This window comes from Emydura macquarii, unplaced genomic scaffold (assembly GCF_026122565.2).
Source record: "Emydura macquarii macquarii isolate MOO-44397 ecotype Brisbane River unplaced genomic scaffold, CSIRO-AGI_Emac_v2 contig_1253, whole genome shotgun sequence".
Classification (NCBI taxonomy): Eukaryota; Metazoa; Chordata; order Testudines; family Chelidae; genus Emydura; species Emydura macquarii.
In genome coordinates, this window is record NW_027131390.1 from 50,509,053 (window position 1) to 50,535,396 (window position 26,344).

The 26,344-nt window shown below is 38.8% G+C and overlaps 1 protein-coding gene across 1 annotated transcript in view; it reads right to left on the bottom strand.

The window, feature by feature from the left end:
- MAP2 (microtubule associated protein 2) overlaps positions 1–26,344 on the bottom strand; it is a 238,985-nt gene that overhangs the window by 48,879 nt on the left and 163,762 nt on the right. The window contains exons 8-11 of the mRNA XM_067548744.1: positions 22,443–22,556; positions 20,628–20,705; positions 6,510–6,767; positions 243–4,046 (exon numbers count right to left, since the gene is read on the bottom strand). Of these exons, the coding sequence (XP_067404845.1) occupies positions 243–4,046; positions 6,510–6,767; positions 20,628–20,705; positions 22,443–22,556 (4,254 nt within the window). The remainder of the gene's footprint in view (positions 1–242; positions 4,047–6,509; positions 6,768–20,627; positions 20,706–22,442; positions 22,557–26,344) is intronic.

Consider the following 26,344-nt stretch of genomic DNA (forward strand, 5'->3'; position numbering starts at 1 on the left):
TTATAACAACAAACAGAAAATTATTAACAAATGTTAACAACACTTTGGTGGAGGGGAAAAATTTAAAAATACAGCAGATGGTTTAAAATAAATGGCAGATTATTTTATAACAGTTCTGAAATGTGCTGAAATTATTATTACTACATTATTAATTATTATTATTACTTATTATTATTTTGCTTTTCAATCATTATGGTTTGTTTGGAAGCAAAAACATTTTTTTAAAAAAGGATAATGCACACCTTGAGTATCCGCCCACAGGCTGTCTGTGTCCATGATGGAGTCATCGATAGTTGTTTCATCATATGTCTCTGTCTTGTAATCGGTTAGCATGATTTCCTCCCTCTCGGGTGAAGCGGGAGCTTCCGGTGAGCCCTCTTTGGGCTCTGCCTGGCTGTCAGTGCATTCCTCTATCTCCATCTCTACTTCCTCTTCAGGCAGGGAGTCCCCTCTTTCCATTCCTTCCTGCTGCGCGGCAGCAAAGCGCACACTGTGAGAGGCTGATTCGCTCTCATCTACAGTCGTCTGCACCACTGTGATGAAGTCATCCTCAATTGTCACAACAGACTCAATAACTCCTTTCAGTTCAGGCATTTCTCCTGGGCCAGCCTGAGTTTGCAACTCTTCTCCAGTAGGAGCCTCCAACTCTATTTCTTGGTGCATGTCTGACACAAGTTGATGTTTATCATCTTCCTCTTCTTCTTCTTCTTCATGCTCTTTGCCTTTTACAGACTCAGGTGTTAAATCGCACAGTAGCTGCTCTGTGGTTTCTGCGGGCCTCACGGTTATGTCTGGAGTCTCTTTAATTTCTTCTTTAGGCTGTGGTATGCTCTCCATTTGGATGTCGGCTGCCTCCTCTTGCGCAGAGTCAGCTTGTGAAACTGGCAATTGTGATGTAATCTCTTCTTCTGACAAAGACGGTTTCTGAGGTTCTGTTTTGCTGTTATCTGGTTTCAAAGATTCTCCATTCACGTCTTCTTGGATTTGATCATGTTCTCCGCTAGACTCATAAGATTCTTCTTTATCGACTGCTTCCTGATGCACCAAATCAGGCTTCGTCACTTTCTCTTTAATTTCAGTCTCAGATAATTTGGTGCTGTCCTTCACGTGACTAGGCTCAGTTCTTGAAAGAACATCTGCCTCCTTTGGTTCTTTGGGCAAAGAGGCCAGGTCCTGTTGCTGCTGCTGAGTTTCTTGGGCTTCAGGTGCTGCTGTTTTGAGAGAATCTGTGTCCTGTTTTGGACCAACTGCAGCAAAGTCACTGATCTCAATATGTTGCTGAATCTGATATTCTTGGTCAGCTTTCCTGGCAGCGACATCCAGCTCGTGTTTTATAGCATCATAGTCTGGTCTGTGTGGTGTTTCTATCTCAGCAACCTTTGGAACAATGCTAAGAGACTTTTCCTCCTTTTCAGTCAATAAAGAAACAACATCTTTTTCTTTTGTTACCTCTTTTATTAAGGCTTTGTCATATGCCATATCACCATCTGGCCCAGCTGCATAAAGTTTATCAACTGTACCTTCTTCTGTCATTTCTAAAATTGCATCAGGCCTCTTTTTCTCATGTTTTATATCTTCAAGGGCATATATTTCTTTAGAATCAGCCAGTTCTTCACTTTTCTCTAGCACAGTATCGAGCTTATCAGAACCTTTTTTCTCCTGCTCAAATTCCCTTCCTAGAACTGTTGGGACACTGGAGATGTTTGGAATCAAGTCTTTTTCACTGCTGAATTCTTTAGATTTTTCAGCTGCTGCCAACTTCACTTCTATCAAAGAGAGGTCAGCTGCCAGTCCTCTTCTCATTTTTTCATCCCTGCCTTCATAAAAGGGGCAGATTTCGCCTGTTAAGCTTTCACTATCCTGGACTGGAGAAGGTAGTGGAACTGTGTATTTATTGAAAACACAGTAGCCTAAGTCTTCTAGTTGACTTTCAGCTTTTAGAGTTATGTGGTTTTCATCAGTCACAGGAAGCAGGGACTCACCACTGTCTTCTACAACAGCATCGAAAGGAACAGACTTTCTTCGTGCCATCTCTGCATCAGCACCCAGAGAAGCTAATCTAGACCTTGTGCCTGCTAGGTCTAACATTTCAGGCAAATCAGGGGCCATTACAGCCCCATTTTTGTAATAATCTTTAGCCAGCAAGGGTGACTCACACAAGGATTCAACCTGAATATTTTCTTCTTCCATTGCTTTTTCCTCCTCAATGTTTTCATCTTCCTCTTTACTATCTATAGGGAAACAGGGGACTCTCTCGAATGCTGGGGTAGTTGCAGGTAAGTAATCATCCCCTTCATCCATACTTCCACTAGTATTTGTTAGAATATCTGAAGCGAGGGGAGAGAGATCCTGTGCACGGCCAAAGCTAAACCCCAGTGCTATAGAATCTAGGCAGGACATTGGTAGATTAATTGACATACTCCTCTGTTCTATTGCAGATCTACCCCCAAGTCCTAAGCTCCTGCTTAGAGTCAAATCATCTTTATTTTTACTATGGATCTCTCTTTTATCCCCATAAACTTTGGGATCAATAGTGAACAACCTTTCCTGTGGAGAGCTAGGTTCCTCAGACTTATCTGGTGGAAAACTCTGAGCAAGGCTACTATACCCTATTTCATGAGCAGGGACACTGGACTGTTGATCTGTTTCTGACTGTAATTTATTGTCTTCCTTTTTAGATATTAGAGGATCTGATGGATAAAGTTCATACGCACTTTCCTTAGCGTCACTTAGTTCATAGTAATCACTGCCTTGCAGCTGTATGTCACTTCTTGTCGCTTCCTCTTTCAAAGCAGATGTTTCAAAATACTTGGACATTCCTGATCGATCCTCCTCTACCTGTATTTCACCAGCAGCTGAATCTGAGATACGGAATGTCTCCTCCTTAGCATCCTTTTCAATATCTCTGTCTTGAGAAAGTTCGTGAGTTGGGCCCTTTTCACTGGTGAAACTTAGTGTATCAGGAGCTTTTTCTGTCGTTTTAGAAAACCAAGTTATATCGCTGGGTATTTTTGATTTCTCAGGAAATGGTTCATGGCTTAACTTGCTGGTGAGGGTATCTGCACTCTGCTGCTCTTCCTTTTTGGCATCTAATGCTGCCGAGACCCTGATTCGATCAGTCTCTTTTTCTGCTTTGAGAACATCAGAAGACTTTTTAGCTTCACTAACTACTGCTTTGTCTGGAACAACTATTTTCTCTTCCTGCTCTGCATAAAGTTTACTATCATCTAATGCTCTGGATGGCTGCCAGTCCAGGAAGCCATACCTTTCCTCCTCATCACTTTCATCTCTTGTCATGTCCTTTTCTTCCCCCCAAGCAGAAACTTTCTGGGTGGGTCTTTCCTCTGCAGTTAGTTTGGGGGCATCTGCAGTCATTGCTGAGACGTCTCCCTCCTCTGTTTTTTCTGTTTTGTCTTTCTGGATCTTTTCATCTTTCAAAAGATCTTTGGTCATCTGTTTGTCAGTGGACTCTTGTTTTGTTTTGTAACTGTCTTCAAATTGCAGTTTCTGTGGGATAGCCACTGAAGTTTCTGAAGGATGTTCACTTCTGGCACCACCAGACACGTCAATTCTAGATTCTGAAGGCAAAATAGCAAAAGTACTCTTCTGGGTGTCTGTAAGGTCGTCTTTATATTTCAGGGGAATAGCTTGGCTGGATGGTATCTGGGCATCTGTACTCCTTCCCTCTGTTTTGCTCTCCTTCGGCAGGTCAGCTGACAAGTCCCTGTGTCCTTGAGATACAAGAGGCCCTGCAGTTGAATCTGCACTTGGGTCTGCAAAACTTACTTCCCCTTTCTTTTGCAGATTTGCATCCAAAGTCTGTCCTGACACAGCTGGATGCATTTTCTCTTCTTCTTTCCCCTGTGACTCCTTTTTATCTAGAGTCTCAGTTTTTGCTGGCTGTGGAACTAAGGCATCATGTTTAGGGTGCTCTCCAGTCTTATTGTCTGTCTCTGACTCATGTTCCTTTGTGTCTAATGGCTCAGCTGTGAAAGGCCCTGTGCCCTTCTGGTCACGGATTTCCATCTTCGAGGCTGTAAGTAAATCTGAAGTAGTTTGGTTGGGTTTTATGACAAATTATTTAAAGCACTTATAGGCAGTCATTTAACTTACAACAACACCTTGGCATGATTAATGGAAGGGAGAGGGGAAAATATGCAACTATGCAGCAAGGCTGTTCAGTTAGAAATCTGTTTGAAAGCGTTGCACTCTCCTCTCTTCTTGATGCACAAGGTTGTATAAGTGCACTAATGATAATGTGAGTTACACATGTATATCTGTCTCCATTGAAATGAGAAATATACTCTCTTGTTTCACGTGATTTCTTCCTAGGCATTGCTTGTAACAGTAAAATCATAAATATCTCTCAAAATTTGAATGCTTTGCTAGACTCTGAAGTCAATACAAATTTTGCTTTGGTAAGGTCTGCAAGATTTGGCCCAGTAACAGTATCTTTGTATATGTGCTTGAAATACACAATACATCTCTTTTTAAATCACAAGTTTTTGTGTGGCTACCTTAATCAAAGGAAATATTAAAATACACAGGATATAGCTAAGTATAGAAGGAGGGAGGTCATTTATTAATATTACTGACCTTATACATTTTTTTCTTTTTAGCAAAAGGCAGAAAGCAGGTTACTCTCATGAAACTGACCTCATACAACATGAACAGGATCTGGAGCTGTTTGTATTTTCAAAGCTTGGGGGTCTGGCTTTCAGAAATGCAGAGCACCCACAGCTCCAAATGAAGTCAGTGGAAACCAGGGGTGTTCAGAGTCTCTGAAAATGAGGCACTGGATTATTTTAAAATTAATTGAAATGTTACTCTTACATCTGTTACTGCTACATTCTTAGCATAGTTCATTGGTAGCATTTTAATATAGAATTTATACGTGATACCGTATGTGATATACGTAATCGTTAATAGATTGATCCTTCCCAAGTGCATTATAAAACGAGGATAATGACATGTATGCCAGAATGTGTTATAACATTGCCTAGTCGGTTTTTGTTTTAAAAAAATCATTTATGCATATTTCTAAAACATGCTGCAACAGATCTTGGGCAAACAAATTTGGATCTCCATACTCAGAGAAGTTCTCCAGTTGAAGCCATGAAACCATTTGTGTGAGTATGGTACACAGGTGTAGCCCCTTATTATTTTTAAAGCAATTTGAATTAATCTGTTCATCATTATTTAAAATATTTAGGTATGTTACCTTTAATTTAAAATATTAACCATCCTTCTAAACATTGTAAGTAGGAAATAAAAATGTCCACAACTGCTATACTTTTCCCTTCTCTCTATTTTTAAAGTTTTTGTGTTTTTTTGATGGTGGTGATAGTTATTTGCAACTTATATAAAGTGCAAAAGCAATGCCCATTAGTTGATTTCAAAGTGGTTTCACTGAGAATAATTTGTTAAATGCCATATTTCATCACCTATAGTACTGTACCGTTGATGGTAATGCAGATGCATCATACCACGTTAGCAGACACTTACAATATCAAAGGAATTTCATCCTGATCAACTAGGCCAAATAGAATTACTAGGACAGGCTTTTTTGTAAACACAGGCCACCCAAACCCAAAATCCCTTAATTAGGAAGTGTATGGCTCATAGTTACCTCATACACAACACAATCTATATTTCCATCTAAAACAACTGATGAGAAGTACTGTCAAAAGGACAAAACCTGAAGCCTTACATAATTCTTACCTTATCAAAACTATTGATTTCAATTTGATCAAAACTATCAATGTTATTGATAATTTTGCCTCAGTAAGCACGTTAGCATTTACCCTGAGTTCCCAATTCCACAATTCATTATGAAGGCAAAAATCCCACTAGGATCAATGGGAGTTGTGCCTGAACAGGAACGTCAGGTTAGGCTATAAACTCGTAGTAAGGTAAAAGAAATGAAAACTCAAAGTTTTGGCAATGATCAAGGAGGGAAGGGGGGATGTTGATTGCAATGAATAGCAAGGATATGACATAAGAAGCGATAGCCTTACATAAATGAAATTCAGAATGCACTGAAGCATAAATAAATAAACAAATAAAAACACTGCACACTGCAAACAAACTACTTCTACACTTTAAATCTCTTTATGTCATAGTCAAAGTCAATAAATCTCCTTTTTTGAAAGAAAAGCAGATGGCTCTGCATTGAAAAGAAAAAACTATATACATAGATTAGCAATGTGACTGGCAAACACATCTGAGATGGGGAAAAAAAGGCTGATGTGGCAGTATCAGCTTAGCTGCAAAGCACATTGTATCATGGCAAAGTGAAAACATCAGGAATCAGCTACAGTGGTGGGAAACCATTTGTTATACAACATCTATGCAAATCGGATTATCCGCTACACATTTGTCAAACATAATAATAGTAACAATAGTAATAATAAGCAAGAAGAGTAGGAAATGGAACAGCCTTGGAAAGCACTAGAGAAAGTTGGAGAACTCATGTGCAGCAAACACATGCATCCCTAAGGAGGACACACCTTCCTCTGCCAAGGAAGGTGTTATTGCTTTCAGGGGCACCTCCTTGGCAACTGTGACGCTTTTCCCGCTCGGTGGTACATTTAGCACACTGTCTTCATGATACACTTTGGCCTCTGAACCATAATCCAGCTGGCTCTCTCTGAAGCCCTCTGCCTGTTGTGAAGGCTCAGCAGGCCCGCTCTCTTTCCCCAGTTCCTTTGCAGGAGGAGTTGCTGGTTTTTCTTCCTCAGCCATTGGACTCGCTACTGTTTCTTCTTCTTGGGGGATGGAAAAGGAGGTGACATCAACACCAGTAGACCACACAAAGTACAACAGGACTGTTCTTATATAACACTTTCAGCTCTATATATGGCTTAGATTGCCAGCCTCAAGGCTGTGTCAGTTTCCATCCCATTTCAAGTGCCAGGGGTGGTGGTGAGTGAGTTTGCTTTAGAACGAGAAAGGATGTATTATTTTCTGGTTGCCAAATTGCACTGTGCATGGTAACACCTAACAGTATCATTTCCCTCCTTAAGAAGCATGTTTATGTTGTAAAATGAGAGCTGAAAGTGTTTTACAGACCTCCTTTTGCAACGCAGAGATGACTGGAGATCAAACATCTTGAAATGGAGATGATGCTGGGTGATAGATGGCTGTGAAAAGTCTGATGCATCAATGTACTCACAAAGTGCATTGTCATCTTTGATACGTGTGCAGTTTTCTCCAATGCAGGAAGTCCCTTTTGGGAAAGCTTCTCTCACTGACTCTGAGGAAACTGTGCACTGACTACCACATGAGTTAACTTACTACAAGGAACTTTGTTTGGCAAACATTCAACCACTTAAGCAGAGATTTAAAGGAAGGAGACATCTCTCTCTTTTTTTAAACGTCTCCAGATAGGCCAAAATTTGGTCATTTGAATTTTATAAAACATGCAGATGGAGCCCACTCAACATGGTGCTAATATAATCATATGTATATTAAACATATTTTTTGTCCTTCTCTTGCCACAGCAGAAGAATGAATGAATTAATGAAATGTTCATTATGGGCTGGATTCTGGCACTTTTACTCAGGTTGAATAGTACCTTACCCCAGGAGTATTTCCAATGATAGCAACTGGGATCATTCACACAGGCCTGTCAGTTCAGCAAGCACACTCCCAGTAGTCCCACTAACGTCAAGAGGAGTATTTGGGTGCTTAAGTCCTTCACTGAATCAGGCTGGAGTAAGGTGCTACTGAATCTGAATAACAGTGGTCATATGTTAAACCTTTCTGTATAGAAGTGATTTTTCTCCTGCGGCTGGCTTGGTAAAAATAACTAAATTTGTGCTTTTACAAATCACAAGAAGGAACTTGTTTATTAGCTGGTACAGAGAAAATAGTTACCCAAAGTACAGTGTTATTAATTAAAATATAAAAATGAAATTACAGTTACCTAATTAATCTCAAATTAACAGAATCCAGAAGATTCAGAATGAGAGATGTCACTGTGTCTTTCCGCAGATCATGGTGCCCAGGTGTTGTAGGGATCTTTAGGCATAGGTGGGTTTTACATAACATAAAAATGTAATACCCTGGCACAATCAAGGCAAGTTAAATGACAGGTGTTCAACTACAAAATCTTTATTTCCTCGCTTATATACTGCACTTAACTTTTTTTTTTTGCTTTGTTTTCTTATGCATTTATATCTCTTTTTAAAATTTTAGATAAAAAATACAAAGGACCCAATTCTCTACCCCATTTTTATGCTGGTGTAACTTCATTGCTATCGCTTGAAGAATACTGCTGTAGAATAGGTGTAACAAAGTGAACAATTTGGTCCAAAGAAAATATAATTAGTGAAATGTTATAGATAAGTGACAATATTATAACTCACAATGGCTTTCTCAGTATTATTATAGCTCATCATACAAATATTATTTTGAGCACACAGTTTTTAAAAAACACTACAAAAAACCCTTGCATGAAATATAATATAAAATTCTCATATGTTTTTACATTGGGGGAAAAAACCCTACTTCACCAAGACCATAGAATTTTGCTTTCTTACTGAGCAAAATTATATCACTGGGTAACAATCTCCAAAAGATGAGGTTTATGATGGAAACATTTATACAACCTTAATTATAGCTGCACTATTGGGTATGTCTATACATGCAGAGAAAAAAGATTTTCTACTAGAATGGACAAGCATCTATATCTTCAGATGTAAATAACTACTCACACAAAAGTCAAATACTAGTTCCACCTAAAAATATATTGAAACGTTTGAGTTTTCTATTCATTTCCCTCCCTTCTAGGAAATATATTTGCCTATATGATCCGATAATATTATAATATTCATTACACTCTTCAATATGAAGATAAATTCTCCAGTGTGGTAAGCTCTTCATTGACATGATCTCATCAGTTCTTCTCATATGTGTCACTGAACAATTACAAATATTTAGGGGTATTTTCCTGTGACCTAAACCTCTGTAAAATGTTGCATTGTCACCATTCTTCAGATCCAGTTTAAGTCCCAGGCTGATTTAGCACAACAGTGTTGAGTATGACTTTGTCTATTTGGTCTAGGCAAAAATGCCAACATTCTTTTCACTATCTGGAGTTGGAACTGACTCCACAAAATTCATTCCACTCTTCTTCCACCATCTTGATAAAAGAATATGGCTAAATTTACTCAATGAGGGGTTCAGCCTAATAAGAGATGGGATGCAGATTGATCACAACAAACTTTCTAAAATGTCTCTTTATGTGCCATCTTATTGATGACCAGATAAACACACTGTCAGCTGGACAGATGTGGATATTGATGAAGACACCATAGGTCAAGTTGATCACACCAGTGAAGTCAGTGGAGGTACACTAGGGATGAATCTGCCCTCCTTTGCCCTACCTGATGAATCAAAGGCTATCAGTCATTTTCTACTGCTGTCCCAGTGGATGGGTGTGGTTTTTTCTGTAGCATTAACTGGCTTAACTCAGGTATCAAATGATCACCCTACTTTCCACACTTTCTCTGGCTGTGATCCTCTCACAAAAGGAAAAGAAACCGTTTATGCTTTTTTTCATTAGCTGCTCCTTTCATTCAATAAGCAAGGACATTTTACTACAAATTAAGGACTAAATTCAACTATGGTGGAAGTGGGTGCATCTCTGTTGGCCACTATGGACTTTGTTCCCTTCACAGCAGTGCTATATTTGGCTCGAACACCGCAGCCTCCCCTGGGGGTATGCAGATTTTAGAGATACTTCACCTCCATGTGGAAAAAAAAATCCAAAAGGCTGATTCCCACAGAAACAAGTTATTTGAGGCACAATAATGGGATGAATATCATGTAGCAGGATGGAAAGGAGGAAGAACAAAGAAGGACCATGCTTGGTTCACCTTCATCATGGCCTAACAAGGCCTCTGCACTCTGTGCTGTAGCATTGAGGAGTGTACTAGAATCAGTGGACTCTGAGCTGAACAAAGGGTGCTCATAGTACTCCTCGTCTGAATTGCAGAGGTCATCAACAGGCCCAGACACTGAAATGGAGGGGGCTAGGTGTTTATGCCTCTCCCCGCTGGCAGCAGACCCATAGCATGGGCATCTGTGTGGAGGTCCCTTATCCTCTGCCCCTTTGTCTACAGACAGACACATACAGGAAGAAAATGCAGGGAGAACTGGACAGACAAAGATCAGACAGGACAGGATGGACACATGCACAAACACATCAGTTGACTAGGTCATACCATGGAGGGGATTAAACCTGCCATGCTAAGCAATGGAAGAAGACATCAGGTTTACATTCATTTATGGTACTGCTTATGTATCCATTTTATATATCCTGTCTCTCTTAGTGCCTATGCAAAATACCCAAGCATCAGAAATGCCAATGAATTGAAAATGTACTCTTAGTTATAAAAGGGCTATATGCTGCATACAATCCAAAATTCACAACTCATATTGAAGTCAACTGAGGTTACAAACATAGACAGAGAGCAGAAGGTAACCCTAGTGTGTCCCAGGACTGAGTTATATAATCCCTTCAAAAATGGCGGAAACATGTGAAAGTACAAAATCAAAAAAGCGATTTTCATTTTTTAAAAAATCAGTTGACTGTACTTTGGTAAACATGCTTTTTGTTTTTTAAACCTCTGCATTGCCTTTCAGCTACACATCAATGAATGACAATTTAACCTAAAGAAAGAAAGTTGTTTTAAGCTGGTGGCTATCCTTTCTGAGCTAAAATCCTCCCACATACAGCTAGCTGCCTTTCAGCAGTTTCTTTCAGTGTCCATTCCTGCCCTGTATATTGCTTTGCTATGTTCCTATAGCCTACCTGGCTCCCTGATAGGAGTTTTCCAATGCTCTGTAATGAAGGCTTTACTCATCCCTCACTGAAAAAAGAGTGCATCACCGCAGGCCTAGCTCAGCTACTGATAACAAGAGAAGGATCCAACCAGCTTCTAGTAACATAGGCTAACAAAATAACACCACTACAATAAAAAATTGTCTATTATCAAACCTATTAAATGGAAGAGGTGCGATCTGAGGTCTCGCATAGTCTATGGTGCACACTGAACCTGAGTGAACACAAAGAACTAAAATGTTAATTTTCTGGCTGCTAGAAATTAAGTCAAGGGCTGACCATCCTCTGAGTGTGATAGCTAGTGACTTGTTGACCACTTTACTTATGGGATATCCTCTTCAGTCAGTATCTGTAACTGCAGATTACCTGTTGGGTTTTTCTCTAGCATGAAAACTGCAAAAATAATTTCTTTTTCTTCTCCTTCTTTGATATAGGGTCCTGAACCCAACCCCACCCCACCTCAGTAATGAAGATGTTAATCAAGCCAATTAAAGGTTAGAGTTTTCTAACAGTTCCACATAAACTTTGCTCTCAGTTCCAAATGGGTGAGTGAGAAAGTGAGCTGTCAGTCCACCCAAAGCCATCCAGATCTGTGTACCTGAGCATCCCACTGCAGAACACAATACCACAGCAGCTGCAGAGTGCTAATTCTAGCAAGGAAACCTAACCTGGGTGAACACCTGAAGTAAGAAAATAAAATCTGACAGGGGAATCTGCGTGAGCCAGCCCCAAATATCTATCTCACTTACTATTCCACTTTAGGCTGTAGCATAATTTACTAGTACTGTTATCATGAACAAACGGTATCCTTCCATTTACAGTATATCATTCCTGTTATATGGAGATGAACACTGAAAGAAACTTGTGAATGCTTGTGATTGTTACCAAGCAGCAGATGCTTTCATTGCCAGACTTTGGAGACAGCACATGCACCATCAGACATGAGCGCTACTCCCTATGTGCAGGATGGGGCACGTCTGGTGCGGCAGACACAAACGAGGAATGAAATGGGACACCAGGTTTTTTTTAGTCTCAGGTTGGTTGTGCTTCTTTGTCTAGGTACTCAGGGCTTTTATATGCAGGTCGGCAGCTTCTCTGGAAAGAATTATATTTCTCTTGTCTGTGAGAGTTTTTGGTTGTTCCAGGCTCTTTTATAGTGGAAGTTTTCCCAACCTGGTACACAGTTTGGACCACATGTAGCTCTCAGTTACATTTATGCAAGCAGTTGTAGTTAGAGTGATTGATGTAACTGAGATCAAAATTTGGCTCATCAACTGTAAAATACATAATAAAGTTGTCTTCCACAAATTGCCACATATAGCCTCATTAAAGCAGAGAGTAACACATTCCTTGACGCACAGACTTTAAGGCAAAAGGGACCATCATGATCATCTAGTCTGATCTCCTGCACATCACAGGCTACAAAACCTCACTCAGCCATTCCTATAATAGGCCCATAACCTCTGGCTGAGTTACTGAAGTAATCAAATCTTGATTTAAAGAATTTAAGTTACAGAGAATATACGATTTACTCTAGTTCAAAATACCAAGTGACCTGTCCCCCACACTGCAGAGGAAGGTGAAAAATCCCCATAGACTCTGCCAGTCTCATCTGGGAGAAAATTTCTCCCTAACCCCAAAAATGGTGGTCAGTTAGATCATGGGCATGTGGGCAAGACCTACCAGCCACACCTGAGAAATAATTCTCTGTAGTAACTCAGAGCCCTCCCAATCTAGTGTCTCATGTCTGGGGTTGGAGATATTTGCTAAGAGCAGTCATGCATGGGCCGTATGCCACTGCAGGCAAACTCATCATACCATTCCCTTCTCAAGCTCAGTCTTAAACAAGTTAGGTTTTTTTGTTCCCATGACTCCTCTTTGGAGGCAGCTCCAGAACTTCACTCCTCTGATTGTTAAAAACATTTGTCTGTGTAATTTCAAGTCTAAATTTGTTGACGGTCAGTTTATATCCATTTATTAACTTAAATAACTCCTCTCCCTCCCTGGTGTTTGTCCATCTGGTGTATTTATAGAGAGCAATCATATCTCCCAGCAGCCTTCATTTTGTTAGACTATAAACAAGCCAAGCTCATTAAGTATCCTCTCATACGGTAGGCTCTCCAGTCCTCTGATCATCCTAGTAGCCCTTCTCTGCATCTGTTACAGTTTGAATTCATTTTTCTTAAACATAGAAGACCAGAATTGCACACTGTAGTCCAGATGAGGTCTCACCAGTGCCTTGTAACAGAGTAATAACACTTGCCTATCTCCACTGGAAATACTCTCCTGATGCAGTTTAGGATTGCATTAGCCTTTTTCATGGTTGCATCTCTTTGGAGGTTCATAGTCATCCTGTAATCAACCAATACATCCAGGTCTTTCTCCTCCTCTGTTGCTTCCAGATGATAAATTCCCAGATTATAGTAAAAATTCTTCTCATTAGTCCCTAAATGCTTGATTTTTCATTTTGCACTAGTAAATTCCATCCCATTTCTGTTATTCCATTTTTCAAGGTCATCCAAATCTCACTTATTCATTGCATAGCTGGATAGCCATCAAATGGTTTATTTATCACACAGCATTACAGACTATAGTCAATAAAGAACACAAGGTAACTTGTTTTGTCATTAATTGTATCTCACCTATGCCTCTTAAAGCAAGTATTCTGTAATGGGGATGTTACACTTGCTTATTTATGAGACTGCATATTGCTCATCAAACCTTCAAATGCCATCAAAAGCATGTGATTTTGAGCTGCAGCTGCTACCTCAGTGTATGGTATGCAACTATACCTGCATAAGGGGAGCATGCAGGAAGAAATATCATTGCATATTATGGACAAAGAGAAACTTCTGAAGCTAATGCCAGGGTAATAGTCTGTTGTTGTTTTAGAGGGAGCTGATATATTTTTTCCTTAATAAAAAGATACTTTATGTGTGTATGTGTGTAGACACACATTTTTAAAAGCAGGAAATTATTATTATTATTACCTGGTTCTTACATGGCATGTTTCTTCCATTTATATGTGAGGTGTGATTATTAGTAGCACCCTCATGGTCATAATAATAAAATGTAGTGGTTTCCATTTATAATTGCTCATAGCTTTTTGGGGGCAAGTACTAGGCAGTTTTAAATAAATCTCCTTCAGGTTTTTGGATCCCAGTCAATCATTTGTCTTAAGATCCTTAGTTAATTTGTAGATTTCAGTATGGCTAATAACTGTAACCTGTATTTGAACTTCTTGAATATTTTTGCAGATACATGTCTGAATAGAATGAAAAAAACTTATATATAAGAACTTTGTCATGCCACCTGCACTTCATGTAGAATCATAGGCCTAATTCTCCAGATACTTGCTTACCTGCTTAAGCATTGGCAGGACTGGGGATTGAAATTCTGAGCAATGTCTCCAATTTCTTTCCTGGTCTCCATAAACCTAGATTTTGCAGCCTTCTATATTAATTTTCCAAGCACGTATTTTTGAAATGTAAAATGCCCAAAGTAGTGCAGTTGAAGAATCTCTTTTCTAGTAAATATTTTAGGCACTAAGCAACGCATTCAAAGGCAGAAGTCATTTTGCAGAACACCATGAGAATCCAACCGCTGATTTTTGATGAGGCACTATTTGCTTTCTGCAGCAAAATAGTAGCAACTGACTTGTGATATAATAATATTTATTCCTTCCTGCTCCAGGAAGAATGCTCATTCACCCACAATGGGAGGACAAACTATTAATTGATCACAATACCCTTAGTTTCAATTTGCAGTATTTTGCTTTTGAAAGGAAGATTATCCAGGGTTAAGATTCTGTGGCATACTGTATTATATAATAACTGTCCACAATGTAATGTCTGGTTATTTGCATCCTGCACAATCTCTGTCATGATGACTATGTATGTCTGTATCCCATATAGTTTGCTTTAAATGGATCATTTTAACACATATCCTTTCATCAGAGCAAATAGGTTACCAGAGAGTTACAAATTAATAATGGGGTAAAATATTTAGGATTATTTTGCTGCTGATTCTTCTAAATTTATTTTCTACTAATAAATTACTCTGAATATGCCAAATGTTAGAAGACCTGCAAGTACCTCTGACTGTGGCATTTCTTAACCACGGGCAGGTTATATTCAGGTGGGTCAAATTCACTTCTGCTGTAAGTCTATTGGGTTACACTGAGGATGAATATGGTGCAAGATGCTTATCTGACTTTAAAGGCTACTCTTTTTGAAACTGCCTGCCCCTTGGCGGAAAAATCTGAACTATCTTCAGAAAAAGCAACTTCCCAAAGAAACATTGCTTCAAACAGTCAAAACATTAGCTGTGATGGTGGGCAGTGCTACTTGCTTGGAAACCTGCTTTCTGAAGTGGTGATGTTAACTCTGTGCCAAGGTGACTTCAAATGATGATCTATAGACAGCACAGTAAATCAGAGGCACTCAAGTTCAAGCTGCCAGTCTGATGGGAGCTAATGACAGGTTTGGGCTTCTGTAGGGTCCTGTCATATTCAAATGAAATAAAGAAGAAATATGTTTGATGCCTTTACAGAGGCTTATTCGCATGATGGAAAGGGAAGCTGCTAATGAACCCTAATCAGGGAATTGTGATGTGTGCATTAATTTAACTGCTAAGCCGGTTAATTCACTCTGCATTTCCAGTTCATTTAATTATATTAATTAAAGTCTCAATTCAAGATAGCATTGTTATTCAGGAATGTTGTTAAGCTTGTGCTTAACTTTAAGTAGGTGCTGAAGTCTAAATTGAAGTCAAGGTAAAGTTCAGCATGTGCTTAACTGCTTTCCTTACTTTAATAGGGATGGATTTAAGTGAATGCCTAAGTGCTTTCCTGAATCAGGGCCTTCTTGGGTATAACAAAAAACTCACAGGTTATTATGCAAGTTAATCAAATATCACTGCTGTAACAATTGGTGATATTCAAAACCAGCAAACTTAATACAGGGCATAGAGCCAAATAGGGGAAATGTCAAATGACCAGAGATTTTCATCTACATTTCAGTAACGTGTTGAATTATTTTTCAGTGATAAATACAATAAGTAAAATATTAAGATAATGTTTTGCTATCACTTTCTCCTGAATGAAAAGATAGATTCTGAGAAGGTGAAAGAGAGAGATTACATTCCAGTGATAAGCAATGGATAGAGGGAAATGATTGAGATTGCTAAATCTGAGCATGTTATTTATGTGATTATTGAGTACAGGCTGGGATGTAGGTACCCAACTCTCACTGAACTTCAGTAGAAGATGACTGCCTTATGCTCCTTTGACAATAACAACTGTACGTCCTTAGGGCAGAAGTTCTCCAACAATGATCCATGTATCACAGGGCACAGAGCACTTCCTGGCAGTCCAAAGAAAGCTGGCTGGCCACCTGTTGGTGGCTGCTCCTCCTCATACCTGACAGCTAAAGCACTTGAAAAGGCTCAGAAAATACATGAAAGTGTGAGTTTGTCAAAAGCACTCAGCATGAGTTGGACTTCACTCCCACTGAAGTCAATGGTAAAATTGCCATGGGGCCAGGTAGGTCAATGCTGAGCACTGCTGAAAAGCCCCTTAGGAAACATGTTCCTAACATTATTTTTCTGTGTAAGCAATTGCTGTAGTTACTACACCTGGAAGTTTCATAACCATGAATGGGAAGGGAAGTGGCCTGCGTGACCACAGATTAGTGTGGGAGGGGATGGTCCAGGTGACAATCTGTCTGTTAAGAAGGAAGAAATATGAGAACTCTGGCTTTATAGGTTGTTAATTGGTTATAGTCAAGAAAATACGGGCCCTGCTTAGAGTCTGTCTGAAATATTAATAAAACTAGGGAAAGCAACAGAGTAATGGTCCAAGCTCATATGTATTATTTTGTTGCTACAGTTTTATTAAGGTCTGTAACGTCTTATAATGTTGGGGTTTTTTTGCTTTTGTAGATCTATGTAGTTTATTCATCACATCTTTAATAAAGATATTTTTAAAAAAATTATCACAAGACGCAATTTCTTAAGAGTGGAAATCATGTTTTTAAACACTAATGTGATTTATCAGCTTCCTTTATTATTTCTATAACAAAAATGTAATCTTTATTATTTTGGTCCCTTGTAACATTTCTTTTTTGCCTTAATGCTCAGGCAAAAAGACAATGAATTTTAAAGTCTATGATTAAAATATTTTTACACAAAGGCTAATTCAGTTTTAGCTTCTGGGTATCTTTTGAAAATACCTTTTAAAAAGTAATTTTAATTGGAAATAATCTGTTTACAGCATTTGGTTCCTTTCAATTTGTAAAATGTTCTTATTTGGTTTAAAAAAGCTTATCCCAAAGTACATATTTTAAAATGTAAACTAGTCTATCAAAGACATTTAGATTCACTTTTACACAAGGCAATGGAAGTAGGGGCCAGTCTTATAAAGTACTAAGCACAGAAAGTGCCATGTTAGCAATATAAAACAGTACCAGCACGGCTTGTCCAAATCCATTTGATAGAATGATTAGACAGTGCTTGGGAAAATTTCAACACCTGAAAAAAAATCACATTACAATATTTGCAATCAACAAAATAATTTTAAAAAGGGTAAATTAGCTATCTTACCTCCAGCAGCACTGCAAAAAGACATGCTCATCTGCATTTTTGTCTGTGGCTGAACGAAAGAATCAAACCTACATTCACTGACTCTTTTCTCTCCTGAAATATATTTGACCCAGAAATCTCTCTTCCTTTCTCTTTAGTTCTTTTTTTTTTTTTTTATTTGTGTTTGCTGCATGGCTGGCCACATCTACCTCTGTCATGTCTACAACACAATGATTTCTACCCCTGTGTGACTGAAGGAAATCGCTTGTGGTTTGGAAGCAATGCAACACACTGACGACAGCACTGGCAAAACATTGAAGATAAAAACAAAAACAACAACAAAAAAGGAAAACTAAGGTATATATACAGTATTACCAAATGGGTTTATCTTTTTTGTTCAACAACTTCAGAACTGGATTAAAGTCTGTAAATACCACTGAATTCCACAGAGCAGACAGACCAAAAAGGTACACACGAGGGTTGCAAACAGTTCCTTATTACAATGGACATCCCTTATTTTTTCATCTCTGTACAACAAAGTCAGGAGTTGCTGAGTGCTTCAAAAAGCAGCATGAAATATCCCTGGTGAATGTAGGTGAGTACTGCTTATTATTATTATTAATACTACTAATGATGATAATGATAAAATAAATAAATAAATAAATAATATCGGGAGGAGGTATGGGGTGGCGATACTAAGAAAACAGCCCTTATTTTTTAAATACAATGTTGGCAATCCTACACACAGATAACTGAGTAACATGGAAGGCTGAGGGTTCAAACAGATATTGTACACACTGGGTCACATTTTGCGGTCTTTACTCTTGCAAAGTTCCCACTAAGTCAACAGGAGCTTTGCTTGAGTAATTACTGCAGGATTGGGCTTATAAACTGTTAACATGATCAGGCAATCCTGACTCTGGGCAACCAAAGTTCAATATAACTTCCAGTGATAAGGCCTCGAACCAGTAGAGCAGGGGAATAATGGATTTGCTGACTCAAGGCTTAATTCATGGAAAGAAGCACAAGACGATATTAACTAGAGCTGGTTGAAACTTTTCAAATTTTGATGAAAAACTAGACAAAATTTTAGGTGACAAGTTTTACAACCATTTTCTTTGTTTTTTCAACTAACTTTAATATGAACTAACTCCACCCCGCCGCCGAGCCAAACATAAAAGAGGAGCTTACAGCACTGTGAAATTCTTTGGTCATCAGTGACTGAGGAACTACAGTATAGGATCTCTGTCAATGTTTCCCTTTAAAACCTGTATTTCCAGAAGGCTATAAACAAGTTCAAGAACGTTTTCTCTCATACTGAAAGTTAGTAGAAAAGTTTGTCATAGAAACATTGTTTTAAATCAACCTTTAAAGCAAACAACATGAATGTTGTAACAAACCATAATGCATAGCGAGCGTACAGTACATTACATCTTCCAAGCACTCTAAAGTCTTTAACTCTGTAGTCCTCACAACACCCCTGTGAGGTAGGCAAGCAAGCATTATTGTCTCAGTTTTACATATGAGGGAAGAGAAACACAATAAAATTAAGTGACTTTCTGAGTAATTTGCAGAGCTGGAAATTGCTTGGTCTACTAGGTCAAAGAGCTGTCTACTGTTTTGTCACCTTTTTGCGTTAATAAAACTAACAAAATGGTTTCCATTTAAAAGACATTTGGCAAGTGATTAACCCATAATATTCTATTTTGTTATTGTATAAAACCGTCAAAGTAATAAGCAATAGTATGGTTAATGAAAACAGTGTGCAAAGCCAATTCCAAACTCAAGGTAAAGAAGGGATCTTAAAATTGGTCTGAAACAAATCAAGAACATCTTCATTCTGTTACCAAAAAACAAAAAGCACACCCCTGAACAGTAAGATAATCAAACTAACCAACACAAAAGGAGCAGTGAAAGAATCAAAATCCCCCTAGCAATCCTAAAAGCCTTTGCAAGCATAGGACTGGTTCCCTTTTTTTCCCTCCCCCTCCTGAGTGGCTTTATTTGATTACCATTACCTTTGGGTGGTGTGCTGAGCTGACACTGTAATATTTGCGCAACACCAGGAATGTGAATGTTATGATAATGACCAACAAATCAAGATTTACATATTGGTTACTGCACATGCCCAGTGAATATTTTCAGTACAAAGTACCCACAGATGTGATGTTTTGTCAATGTATACAGGAGATGGATGGCCCAAAATGCATGGAAATCAGGTATAACAAGGTGCCTAATTACAGAACATCAAGATAAACTGAGAGCTAGCACATATTAGCACATCACATAAAAAATACACATTCCCAACACAAGTGCAGATTATAGGTTAAATCGCACACAGTATGCACTTAACAGACAGTAATAGCTTATTTCCATTACACATTAATTTTCAAAATATTTATTTAAAAAAACAAGAAGGAAGTTGACATAAAAACTATATTCATAATATAATGATAATATCAAAGGTCTGACTTTAGCTCACTAAGACAAGGGAATTCATAGGGCCAAATTCTTCTCTCATATGGTAGGGCTCAGCAGTAATAGTCTGCTCCTCCTTTGCTGACATTAATGGGGGAATCACACTTAGGCCCTGATTCAGCAGCCTATCTCTATTCAGCAAAACACATAACCAAGGTCTTAATGTTAGGCAAGTTAAGCACATGATAACATGCTTTAAGACTAGAATTTCACTTTGGCACCCTTGTGTGGAATCCTCATAGACACTGAGGCAGAGAAATGTGAGTTAAAGATGGAAAGCAGAAGGAGTAATCTAACTCTGAATCTCCTTGCTTGCATGGACTTGGATTGTGAAACAACATTGATGCTGGTTACATTTCAACTAAGCAGATCTTAACAGAATATAGTAATCAATATTTAACACCATGTTCTGAGCCCACATTTGGGAAGTCTCACTATTTAGACATCTTGGCTTGTAATATCTATTAACAGGTAACATGGTTATTTTTTATATGTATGTGTATTGATTTTTGCTTACTTCCAATTATCTCTGTGTATATGTACAGATCTCATTTGTGTGTTATAGTCAGTTTGCAGATGACACTTCATTGCTGGAGAAAGTTTACTGTTTAAGCTGAAGCTGGAAGGAAATATTTCCATTTACTACTTCCCCCACCCCTTCGTATTAGTGTTTGTTCTCTTTCCTGATAGATGGACTCTGAAATGTCCAGTGGACCCTTACCTTCTTCCAGTGTTCCAGTCTGTTCTGAGGCTGGTGATGGAGGGGGTGAAGGAGGCAGATTAGCTGATTCTTCAACTGCTAGAGATTGAACAATGGAAATGAGAAAATGAGAAACAATAATTAATTCCTGTGATATCATTAGCCTCTGAGTACAAGCTGCAATTTTGGCCTGTTTGGAGAATACTTCAATGGAGGTTGTGCCTAATGGATTTTCAGATCTAAACCCTTTTCCAATTTATTATTTTAAACCTATAATCAAAGGAAAACATTTACTTTCTGATGGCATGCATTACGTTCAAGATTCTGGTCCCAGGGTACAACAAAAGGAAATAAAAGAAAATAAAAAAATTATCAGCCCTTTGTGTTTGTGCCCCATCTGTTAGCCAGATCAATACTATTGCTCATATGTGCTTCATTCACAAACTTATGATGGCAACACATTTAAATAAGAGAGATTTTATACATTCAATCTGATCATCTGGAAAAGGGAGAAATAGGCACCCAATCCCATGCTTGGTTTACCTTTGGGTACCTGGACAAACAGCACTTTGTTAGGTCTGTACATTATTAGAACTTAGATTGGTTTTGTTTGTTTGTTTGTTTGTTTCGCTGGGTACAGGGAGAGCTACATTGTATATGTCAAAGTATGAAAGGTAACAACTGGAAGCATCACCAAGGAAGGAAAACAAGTCAATGAGGGAACTTCTGTCAGTCATCTGGTTGTGGTATTTCATCAGAGGAAGGTGCTATATAGAAGCCTAATCTTCTGAGGTTTTAGATTAATTCCCAATGAAGAGTCTTATCCTTCTCTGATGAGTCAGACGAAGTTTTGTCAATGGTGCCAGTGGCAGCAATATTAAGTTCTAAACAAGGTATCCCTTCGGAATACTCTTAGGTTCAGCATCTGATTTCACAGAAATAGTTTTGAGTATTTCTTCAGAGTTACTACTGGGATCCATCTATCAGTTTTAAAAACTTTATGCCACAGTATTGCCTGGGTTGTAAATGATTCCAGCAGACAGCTAGGTCTCAATTTATGATTTCAGGCATGACCCCCCAGCCCAATGAAATCAATGGAAAGACTTCCACTGACTTCAGTGTGTTCTGGAGTAGACTAGAGCCTGTAATCCTTCCTCTTGAGACTGGCTATTCAATCACGAAACAGATTATACAACTGCATTTAAATAACTCACAGATGTACTTTTGTATCCGCAGGCACTGTCACAGAAATTATTGCTAACAGATATGTTGTTTCTCAGCGTATGTTGAAGAATGTCCCAATGCCCAAGATATGTGCTTAGATCTGCCCTCACTTAAACCCAATTCAGCAAAGCAGTTAAGTGCACGCTTAAATTCCATAGACCTGGATGGGATTTAAGCACAAGCTTAAAGTCAAGCATGTGCTAAGTGTTTGTGTTGAATTAGGGACTTTCAGGCAAAACCGCACCTCAGTTAATGAGCCACTACCATAATAAACACAATAATCATCATCATCATCATCATTAATAATAATGGTTGAAGCTACTCAGAGATTGTAATGCAGAGCTGGTGGGAGATGGACCAGTGAGCAGAGGGTCAGTGAGGCAGTCAAAGGTGCATGATAAATTGGGGAAATGTGATATTTTATTACATAGTCACAGAATTTATCCCAGGGTTCTACAGTTTATCCATGAATATCACCACTACTTATATGATCTGTATACATTATATATTGTGAGCTAATATTAATAATTCTATTAATTATTAATTAATAATTAATAATTCATCTGCACACAGAGAGATACCGTCACCACTCTGGCAAATGGCTTGTTTTACCTAAAGGTAATGGTCCAGGCTGATCTTTATGCTGGGCTTCTTTTTCCTGTTCACCTTTCAGGACTGCTACAGCTTCAGCTGTTACTACTTGGACTATCCTTGCGGACACTTCCTCTGTGATAGTAGCAAAATTAACAAAACAAAAAATGCGTGTTAAGAGAGATGTTTGAAAAATGAAATAGAATCTGGCTAAAACTTTCAGAGTTGGACTCATTCAGATTTTTAAAAAATTCTTTTTATTTCAAATATTTAGGGAAATCATTAACAATGAAATTGAAGATTTGCCAAAGATCTCAGGCTCCAGAACTCCTATTGTTCTCAGAGGGAACTGCCGGGTGTTGAAAATCTGTCCCTGAATCTATAAATGTAAAATGTAATTTTGAATCCGACTCCTTGGAGTGAGGATGGCATAAGACATTACTATTAATCACTGCTTCTCATTTTTGGTATGGGGAATAAGTAATAATTGCAGAATTTTAAAGTGATGATTTATGAAGAATCCAGGAAGATTTTTCATGTGCAATTTTGTGATCATGGCATTTTCCAAACATGGCCAGGATGACAAGCTAAGAAATGGATTTTTTGGTATCTAATATATTGAGTTATCTGTATTTTTACAAGTGCTTTGAACTGTATTTTTCTTTCATCAGCATACTATTAGTATGCATTAAGGGCACTGCACCTGAAGACATTTAAGGGTATGCTGATAAGAGACAAAAAAAGAAGGGCCAATGACATTCTGACAACATTAAAATGTATAATTTATTTGCCTCACCTTTTTTAGGTCTGCATCATACAGAGCACTCTACATGTATTTCACGTGATACCTTTGTCAGGGATGACAGGGGTTCACAGCAATGTGTTTGAGATGCAGACTTTGCCTCCTGACCACTCAATTGTGCCATCGAATCTCACCAAGAATAAGGGCCTGTGCAGAACGATACTGCTCCCCCTGGGGAAGCACAGCTGAGATGAGATGTGGACTGGTGTGGAGGGCTGCTGAGGTGGGGCCATGACTCAACTTCACCCCATCCCCTTTGGAATGCTGTCTGCCCCTGGAGGAGTAGGGAGTGAAGAGTCACTGTGCTGTCCTCAGCGCTAGGTATGCAAATTGTTCCTGGTCCTTACATGGGCTGGAAATGTTCCCTGCACCCTCTCTCCCACTCCTGTCCATCTCTTTAATATGGCCAACGTGCCCCTGGTTTAGGGGCTGATCCACATCCCAATGAAGTCAACAGAAGTCTTTTTACTTCAAAGGGTTTGGGAATCAGACCCTTATTCCACTATGAATGTCCATACGGTTACACATAAGGAATGCTTATTTGGGTTGAAATGCCACTGCTATCACATGATGAAGATCACTGTAAGAGAAATTAGTTGGATACTTCTCAAGCACAGCAGCTGCTGCTTTGTACAACACGGCAACAAGGAAATGGCAAAGAACTCCGTTCAGTGCAACTGACAGCACGGACATTTCCTTTTAGCTTTCAGTTACTGAGGATGGGATTTTCAAGCCACCTCGGGGATTTGGGTGCCCAATTCCTGCTCAACTGAACAGGAAATGAGCCTACAATCGTTTATGCAGCTTTGAAAATCCCACCCTCAAGTCACTTTAGTACATGCACAATCTTTTCCTATCTGTAACTTGGTGCCTTTAGATGGACTGCATTCGACTTCCACATCCGGTAAAAATGTGATGTGGAGGACGGAAAAGTATTATCCAATGAATTTAGGGCTAGTATGCATGAAGGTTTTATAATACTTCTCAGGCTAACAGCCCAACAATGAAATGGCATCTGCAAATGCAGCTGCAGAATTTGGGCCTAACTTTTCAAAGGATTAGTTACGGGCCATCTTCTGATGACTCTTACACACAATGAATAGCACCTTACTCCACATGAAGTCTGACTGAAGTCAATGGCCTACCTATGGAGTTAAATACTACCAAACATGAGTTTGATATCTCAAACCAAGCCTTATGGGTGCAGTGGGATATAATCAGGCGTGGAACTACTTATGGAAATAGTCAGGAAAATCTTCCTAGTTGCACTTTTAGGTGCTTAGAGCAAGATTTTAAAGGTATTTAGGCACCTAAATCCAACAGAAATAAATGGGAGTTAGGCACTTAAATATGGTTAAAAATATGGCCCTTAACAAAATAGCAAATTGAATAATTCATGAGTCCAATGGCAGAACCATTTACAAAATAAATTTTCAAAACAGCACCTTTATGTTTTCTCCCATGCAGCCTCTCCCACTTGGGAGAAGTTCCCCGTAAACATCTGCAAAACTAACTTATCATCCTCATTCAAAACTCTCCTTAAAACTTGACTTTGTCATATGATGCCTACAAAAAACTTGAGAATGGTTTGGTTTCTGGTGTGCTCACTACAGACTTTCATGCTGACCAATGTTGTCTCACTCTTTCTCCATACTTCCCCATCTATCTGTACCCAGCTGTTGTTTCTTGTCTTATGCTTAGATTATAAACTCTTTGGAACAGGGACTGTCTTGTTGTTCTGTGTGTTGTACAGCACCTTGCGTAGAGGGGTTGTGGTTCCTGATGGGGGCTTTTAGCATGACCAAAATACAAATAAATAATAATAAAATAATAATTAAATTCAGAGAAAAGTTGTGGGTTTCACATCTGCATATCTATCCACACCCTCTTGCTCATTGACATCCATATTCAGTTCTACTTATAGCCATATTCAATGTACATAAATATTCTATTTCCCAGGCATTCCTGTCAGCAGGTCAGAATTATTTTCAGACACTGAGGTCCTTACTACATGGTGCGGAGTGCCTACATATGCCAACTGAAGTCATAGCAGATTCAATGCCTTGCAGCTTCAGGCCCACTATGTGCATTGCACAGACCTGCCCTCAGAGTCCTTTAATAATGCAAGCATTTGCAATATGAACCCATAAACTCCAATGCTGCTGCGGATGTCAATGGCTTTACTATTCATTTTGTTGATAAGAGACAGAAATTGCAAATTAAATACTGCAGTGCATCAGTCCAATGATGACATCATGGAGCATCCACTAACCAACGACAGCAAGGATGATGGCACATCAGTTATCATTTCCTTTAGCATGAGTGGGCAGGTGAAGAGGGAGTTTATTTAAGTCAATGCCCTACATGTAACTTTACAGCAACTGCTTTCACAGGTAAGTAATGCAGGCTATTAGATTGATATTTGACCCACTGTCACGTTTAAAGTTCAAATGAACATTCCATAAAGTTTCTAAAATAATCACTTTTTCTCTTTGTTTTTCTTTCAACAAGAATGAGTTTCTTCTGAGAAGTACAAATATGACTGTCTGACTTCCACACTCACCAGAGTCTAAAAAAAGGCTGGGACAAAGCCAACGTTAATTTCTTTACTGCAGAAACTTCATATGTAATGAGGTATCAAAACACTCGCTGGCAAGGAATATTTCCCTCATAATTGTTGGTCCTCATAACTGACATAATTTACTCCCTTATTGACTGGTAGTCAGAACTGCAACTGATAGTAATACAGTTTTCTTGTCTGAAACCAGCAGTAAATGACAATGGAAGAGTATGTCTGACCCAAAATGCATCAAGAGTACACCAGGCAAAGCTCCCTTTTGTCACCCAACCTCTTACATAACAACAGCAAAGGAATAAAGATCATTCACCAATGCTACACAATATTGTGTGTGTGTTTATGGGGGTTTCATCTAATAGTGCAACTTATCTTCCAAAGTCGACCAACTTATATAGCTGCTTCCACTGACCAAAGAATATGGAATGTTGATTTGGAGCCCATGGTTTCCCTCCATCATGAAGCACATACTGAGTGTAAAGTGAAAGAAACTGCCTGGAAGAGACAGGAAAGGGGGAGTGGTAGCCCTATAGCCTGGTCTATCTG